This window comes from Triticum urartu, chromosome 4A (assembly GCF_056163025.1).
Source record: "Triticum urartu cultivar PI428250 chromosome 4A, HENAU_Tu73, whole genome shotgun sequence".
Taxonomy (NCBI): Eukaryota; Viridiplantae; Streptophyta; class Magnoliopsida; order Poales; family Poaceae; genus Triticum; species Triticum urartu.
In genome coordinates, this window is record NC_141876.1 from 532,935,479 (window position 1) to 532,942,553 (window position 7,075).

The following is a 7,075-nucleotide window of genomic DNA, read 5'->3' on the forward strand; positions in this document are numbered from 1 at the left end:
TGCATCTAGTTTTTTTTTTAGCAACAAGTGTGCATCTAGTTAGGGAATGTTAGCAAGATACTGGTGCTCGTAGCCCAATGGCCCAATTTGTTATTTTGAGACAAAGTCTAATGGCCCAAGTGAGGGGCTGAGAGTGGCACAAATGTAGTGGACTCTCATGAGTACAACAGCGAATTCTCAGATTCCACTCTAGCCCAATACTGTTCGAGCCGGCCCAACAGTGCCGGCCCGCTCCTGCTGCGACCGCATTGCACGATCCCTCTTTGCATTCCCCTTCCAAGCTGCAGGCTGCAGCCTCCATGCCGCTCGCTCCGCGCCGACGCCGCCAAAACCCTCCCCAAAACCTCCGACAAGCGCCGCCCACCTCCCAGAGATGCCGCCCAAGCCGGCGAGGCGGGTGTTCCAGTACATCTCCTCGCCCCGCAGGCTGCCGCCGTCCCTGCTGCCCGCGGCCCCCGCCGCCGGCGAGGCCACGGCCTCCGAGGCCGACGCCGACTCGGTCTACCACATCGTGACGGCCGCGCCCACGCCGTCGGCCATGGAGTCCGCGCTCTCCGCCTCCGCCGTCCCGCTCTCGGCGCCGCTCCTCGACCTCGTCCTCCGCCGCTTCCGCTTCGCCCACGGCGACCCGCTCCGCGCGCTCTCGCTCCTCTCGCTCGCCGCCGACCGCTGCGGCGTCGCGCCCTCCCCCTTCGCGCTCGACACGGCCCTCTACGTGCTCGGCCGCGCCCGCCGCTTCTCCCACATGTGGGACCTCGTCCAGTCCGTCCACCGCCTCTGCCCCGACGCCATCACCGCGCGCACCGCCATGGTCGTCCTCGGCCGCGTCGCCAAGATCTGCTCCGTCCGCGAGACCGTCGCCTCCTTCCGCCGCCTCTTGCGGCTCTTCCGCGGCCGCGAGGGCAGCGAGTCGGCCGACCTCTTCAACGCGCTGCTCCGCACGCTCTGCCAGGAGAAGAGCATGTCCGACGCGCGCAACGTCTACCACGCGCACAAGCACGAGTTCCAGGTGAACCGCCATACCTTCAACATCCTGCTCTCCGGGTGGAAGTCTTCGGAGGATGCCGATGCGTTCTTCGCAGAGATGCGAGAGCACGGCATTGATCCTGACTTGGTCACCTACAACTCTTTGATTGATTGCCACTGCAAGAACCGAGGCGTGGAGAAGGCCTATAAGCTGCTCGATGAAATGCGGGGGAATGAAATTGCCCCCGATGTGATCACCTATACGAGTTTGATTGGCGGATTGGGACTGGTTGGCCAGCCTGACAAGGCTAGAGACCTGCTGAAGGAGATGCGTGAGCTCGGATGTCACCCGGATGTGGCGGCGTACAATGCCACTATACGGAACTTTGTTATAGCAAAGAGGCTTGGTGATGCGTTTGCATTGATGGACGAAATGGCCTCAAGGGGGCTGATGCCGAATGCCACGACGTATAACCTTTTCTTCCGGTTCTATTACTGGGCGTATGATATTGGTAGCGCGTGGCTGTTGTATGAGAGAATGCAGTCTGAAAGATGTTTCCCCAACACACAGTCTTGTATGTTTATCATCAGGTTATGTCATCGGCATGGTAAGGTGGCAGAAGCACTAGAGCTGTGGGGAGATATGATCGAGAACGGGTTTGGGTCATTCACCTTGGTGTCAGATGTTTTGTTTGACCTGTTATGTGATGAGGGGAAGCTGGAGGAGGCTGAGAGGTGCTTCCATCAAATTACTGATTTGGGGCAGAAACCCAGCAGTGTTTCATTTAGAAGAATCAAGATACTTATGCAGCTTGCCAAACGGGAAGAATCTATTGCCGGGTTAACTGAGAAAATGGCTCGGTTTGGACGGCTGCCGCCTGAGGATTGCCAAAGAGTTCGTCACCCTGCTGAAAGCACACCCGATGGAGATGATACTGATGTAATAATAGCAACTTAGCATGTTATTCATATGACGGGGAACATTCTTTGATGAGCACAAATTTGGTTGACCAGGGAAATAGTTGAATGGTTCTGAAGAGTTCATTGTACTATTATCCTGTGGAGGTAAACCTTCTGGATTTCTGATTTCATATGAAGGTATTGGTTAGTCATTTTGCTTCCATCATTTCTGATGACAATATTGCCTCTTCAAACAGGTATGGAAAATTCAGGATGTTATTGAGAGACAATCGATATATATATTGTCAGATTATTGTCACCATTAATATATAACTTTCCTGAAAAAATTCATACAGTGGGGGACGTCTAGCCTGCCTGTTGGACCATATGGTATTACACCACTGTCCAATCTCTCATATGAAATTGAAACTCCATATGGTATACCAACGTCATAGAGCCTCATTATGATGAACGTAGAATTGGAAGTTTGGAACTACTCCCTCAATTCCGATTATCTGATGTGTTACCAAATTTTGCAAAGACCAAGGAAATCCTGCGATTAGGAGATTTGGAGGATGTCGTTGTCGTCCGCTCTGCTGGGAGTCTCATTGTATAAAATGATATTTATAATTAATTCAAGCTCTGTCTTTGTCTGAAATATAAGTGTGAAGTTACAGGGAAGGAAAGCAAACACTTATCTTGTCTCTTGATTTATCGCATTCTGAATTAATTGCATGAAGGTAACGTGGAAGTGCTCATGAACCTGTTTTGCAACAGAAGATGTGACCTTTTTTTTTGTGAATGCCCTGAAAATGGAAGTATTAACTTGCTGATGTGAATAGCCAGTAGCGCACTTAGGGACTGAATGAATGTGCATCGCTATACATGGTTAGCTTGGCTATTGGGGCAAACGTTAGGCATGGGTTCGTTTCCCAATATTTTCGATGGATTTTCCCAATAGTAACATGCAGATCACCGGAGTGGCAGCTGCGCTCTTTGGAAAACTAGAAACAAGGCGTGTTTTGATAAGAAATGGATTTGTTCCTGTGCTGGTTTGTTGTCTATGCAGGGCAGATCTGCATCCTCTGGTGGATAAGCAAGCACTGCTTTAAGGCGCTGAGGTTTTTCAGGCGCTTGCGCTCGGGAGGCATACGAAGTGCTGGAAATAGGTCAGCCTCTTGTGCCTGTTCTTTACTACAGCAGCTCACTGTTGTGATCCATAGAGATTAAGCGAGCTGGGGATGAAACTAAGAGCATCTCCAGCCGTTGCGCCCCCAAAGACGCGCCGAAAACCGCCGCTTGGGGGCGAGCCGGCGCTATTTTAGGCTTGGGTGCTAGTGCGTTCCCAGCCGCCGCCCCCCAGGTCGCCCCTAGGCGCCGATATCGGCCTAGTATTGGCGCTTTCAGCTCATTTTCGGCCCTGGATTGGCCCAATTTCCGGCACAAAACGGCCCACGCTCGACGTGTTTCGGCGTGTTTCGGCGCTCATTCAAATAAAATCATCACAAATAATAAAAACACTCATATTTCATTGCACGTCCAGCTAGGCGTTGCCTTTGAGCCTCCATAGGTGCTCCACTAGATCCCGCTGCAGCTGATGATGCACCTGTGGCTCTCGGATCTCCTGGCGCATGTTGAGGAAGGCTGTCCATGTTGCAGGGAGCTGGTGATCCACTTGGGCAAGAGGACCCTGCCTGTAATATGGTTCAGTGTCAAACACTGGCTCTTCCTGCTCGCTCTCAATAATCATGTTGTGCAAAATGACACAACAAGTCATGATCTCCCACATTTGATCTTTCGACCAAGTCTTAGCGGGGTATCGGACAACAGCAAATCGAGATTGGAGCACGCCAAATGCTCGCTCGACATCCTTCCTGCAAGCCTCCTGAACCTTCGAAAAGTGGGAGTTCTTGCCTCCTGGCACAGGGCTTGAGATAGTCTTCACAAATGTTGACCATCTCGGATAGATGCCATCTGCCAGGTAGTACCACTTGTTGTATTGGTGCCCATTGATCTCAAAGTTCACCGGAGGAGAATGGCCCTCAACGAGCTTGGCAAAAACAGGAGAGCACTGCAGCACGTTGATGTCATTGTGAGTTCCTGGCATACCAAAGAAAGCGTGCCAAATCCAGAGGTCGTGTGTGGCCACTGCCTCAAGTATCACACTGCAAGCTCCTTTGGCACCTTTGTACATCCCCTGCCAAGCAAACGGGCAGTTCTTCCATGCCCAATGCATGCAGTCGATGCTTCCAAGCATATCAGGAAATCCTCTTGCCTCATTCTGTGCCAGGATCCGAGCAGTGTCTTCAGCATTGGGTGATCGCAAGTACCTCGGTCCAAACACTGCCACCACAGCCCTGCAGAACTTATAGGTGCACTCAATGATCATGGACTCGGCCATGCGCCCATAGTCGTCGAGTGAATCACCTGGAGCCTCGTATGCAAGCATTCTCATAGCTGTCGTGCACTTCTGGATTGAGGTGAATCCAAGTGTGCCGGTGCAATCCTTCTTGCACCTGAAGTAGTTGTCGTACTCCCTGAGTTCATTGACTATCCTGAGGAAAAGCTTTCGGCCCATCCGATAACGGCGCCGGAAAACTTTGTCACCATGCAGTGGAGCGTCGGCGAAGTAGTCGGAGTAGAGCATGCAATAGCCTTCGAGCCGATGACGGTTCTTTGCTTTCCGTCGCCCCGGCGTCGAGCCGCTTCGCCTCAGCTTTGCATCGCTGGCAAGCAAGCCGGCCAGGGCGGCGAGGACCATGAGGTGTTCTTCGTCCTGGTCGGCGGCGTCGGCTTCCTCCTCGAGAAACGCCGCGAGCACCTCCTCGTCGTCGGAGTCCATCGCGGCCGGGGCAGGCAAAGCACCGAACATGTAGCGGGCGTCGTGCGCAGACTCGTCGGCGGGCGCCGGAGCGGCGAGGGAAACTCGGGGAAAGTGGGGGGAGAGGGCGTCGGGGGGATCTTTCTTTGTTTCACGGCGAGGAATGGCGAGATAGCGGCGGCGGCGGCGGAGAGGTGGCTGGCGACGCCAGGATCGGCAAGGTGTCGGGGAAGGAGAGGGGAAAACGGGGCGAATCAGTGTGACTTTTCGCCTGACAGTGGGGACCTGGACGATTTTCTCTTCCGCCGGCGCCCCCAAGTGCCTCCCAGTGCGCCGGGTTCGGCCTGGGTGCGCCGGGTCAGAAAACGGACCAATCCGGCGGATTTTGGCGTCTTGGAGGCGTGACTGAACCGTTTTTTCGACACCGGTGCTAAAAAAAACGACCTAGGGGGCGTCTTGAGGGCGCGGCTGGAGATACTCTAATACATCGTCTGGTATTGTGTTGGGCCATGTTTACCTCCGATCTTGTGCGCAAGAGAACGAGATATAATAAACACTGAGGCCTCCACCCGGCCTTACCGGTGTACATATGGATTGCTAACTCCTCACACACGCCCACCTAGCTAACTCCTCGAAGAATCTTGCACGCCCACCTAGCTAACTCGAAGAATCTTGCTGTGTCGCACTTGAGTAGGCCAGCCTTTTTCCATGTCCTCCCCTCCTCTTGTATTTGTTGTAGCATGGCGTTGCACCATATAAGACAATTGCGTTTCGATGCTTCCACAGCTCCCACAACACTAGCATGAAGAGAGTTCTGATGTCTTTGCGGGCTGCTTTGTTCGTAACCTTGTCGGTGCACCAATCCTGGAGCGAGTTGGGCAGCGCCATAGTCCATTCCGGTTTCCCCAATGCCCGGCAAAGCATCGTGTGCAAAAACGCATTGTAGTAGGATGTGTTGGATGGACTCTTCTGCCTGGTCACAGAAAGGGCAAGCCTTCTGATGGTCCAATCCACGGCGCGCTAACCTGTCAGAGGTCCAACAGCGGTTTCTGAGTGCTAACCATGTGAAGAAGCGGCATCGCATGGGCGCCCCAGAGTTCCATGTGAATGTAGCCGTCGGGATAACTTCACGTCGCCATAACTTGGCCTCGTAGGCTGAACGTGTGAAACGCTCACGATGCGGCTATATCTCTCACGTGTCGAAGCACGACTTAGAGGCATAACTGCATTGTAAGCAATGTCGCAAGTAAGGTAATCTTCACACAACCCATGTAATAAATAAGGGAAAGAGATACATAGTTGGCTCGCCACGTCACACAATAGCATAAATATCATTACATTCATCGAGATACACTCAAGGTCCGACTACGGAACCAAAATAAAGAACAACCCCAAATGCGACAAAGTCCCCGATCGCCCCAACTGGGCACCACCACTGATCGTCTGGAAAGGAAACGTAGTATCGTCCCGAGTCCTCATCGAACTCCCACTTGAGCTCAGTCGAATCTCCTGGAGCGGTATCATCGGTCCCTGCATCTGGTTTTGGAAGGAATCTGTGAGTCATGGGGACTCAGCAATCTCACACCCTCGCGGTCAAGACTATGTAAGCTTATAGGAAGGGTAAAAGGTATGAGGTGAAGCTGCAGCAAGCACTAGCATATATGGTGGCTAACATACGCAAATGAGAGCGAGAAGAGAAGGCAAAGGCACGGTCGAGAAACTATGATCAAGAAGTGATCCTAGAACAACCTACGTTCAAACATAACTCGAGACCGTGTTCTCTTCCCGGACTCCGCCGAAAAGAGACCATCTCGGCCACACACTCTGTTGATTCATTTTAATTAAGTTAAGTTTCAGGTTATCTACAACCGGACATTAACAAATTCCCATCTGCCCATAACCGCGGGCACGGCTTTCAAAAGTTTAAATCCCTGCAGGGGTGTCCCAACTTAGCCCATCACAAACTCTCACGGTCAACGAAGGATATTCCTTCTCCCAAGACAACCCGATCAGACTCGGAATCCCGGTTACAAGACATCTCGACAATGGTAAAACTAAACCAGCAAAGCCGCCCGATGTGCCGACAAATCCTGATAGGAGTTGCACGTATCTCGTTCTCAGGGCACACCGGATAGGTCCAGCTACGAGTAAAACCAACCCTCGAGTTGCCCTGAGGTGGCCCCGCAGGCTGCCCATTTCGGACCAACACTCAAAGGAGCACTGGCCCAGGGGGGTTTAAATAAAGATTGACCCTCGGGCTCCGGAAACCCAAGGGAAAAAGAGGCTAGGTGGCGAATGGTAAACCAAGGTTGGGCCTTGCTGGAGGAGTTTTATTCAAGGCGAACTGTCAAGGGGTTCTGAGGGAGTCCTGGATTAGGGGGTCTCCGG

General features: G+C 52.8%; 1 protein-coding gene across 1 annotated transcript; it reads left to right on the forward strand.

Annotated features, from left to right (window-relative positions):
- Window positions 1–253: 253 nt before the first annotated feature.
- LOC125554089 (Pentatricopeptide repeat (PPR) superfamily protein) lies at window positions 254–2,694 on the forward strand. The gene is made up of 2 exons (XM_048717695.2): window positions 254–2,031; window positions 2,124–2,694. Exon 1 carries the CDS (start codon window positions 374–376, stop codon window positions 1,922–1,924), a length of 1,551 nt encoding a protein of 516 aa, XP_048573652.2. The 5' UTR covers window positions 254–373; the 3' UTR covers window positions 1,925–2,031; window positions 2,124–2,694.
- Window positions 2,695–7,075: the final 4,381 nt, after the last annotated feature.

Excerpts from the sequence above, each read along its gene's own strand:
- LOC125554089 (XM_048717695.2), top strand. The coding sequence starts at position 374 with ATGCCGCCCAAGCCGGCGAGGCGGGTGTTCCAGTACATCTCCTCGCCC.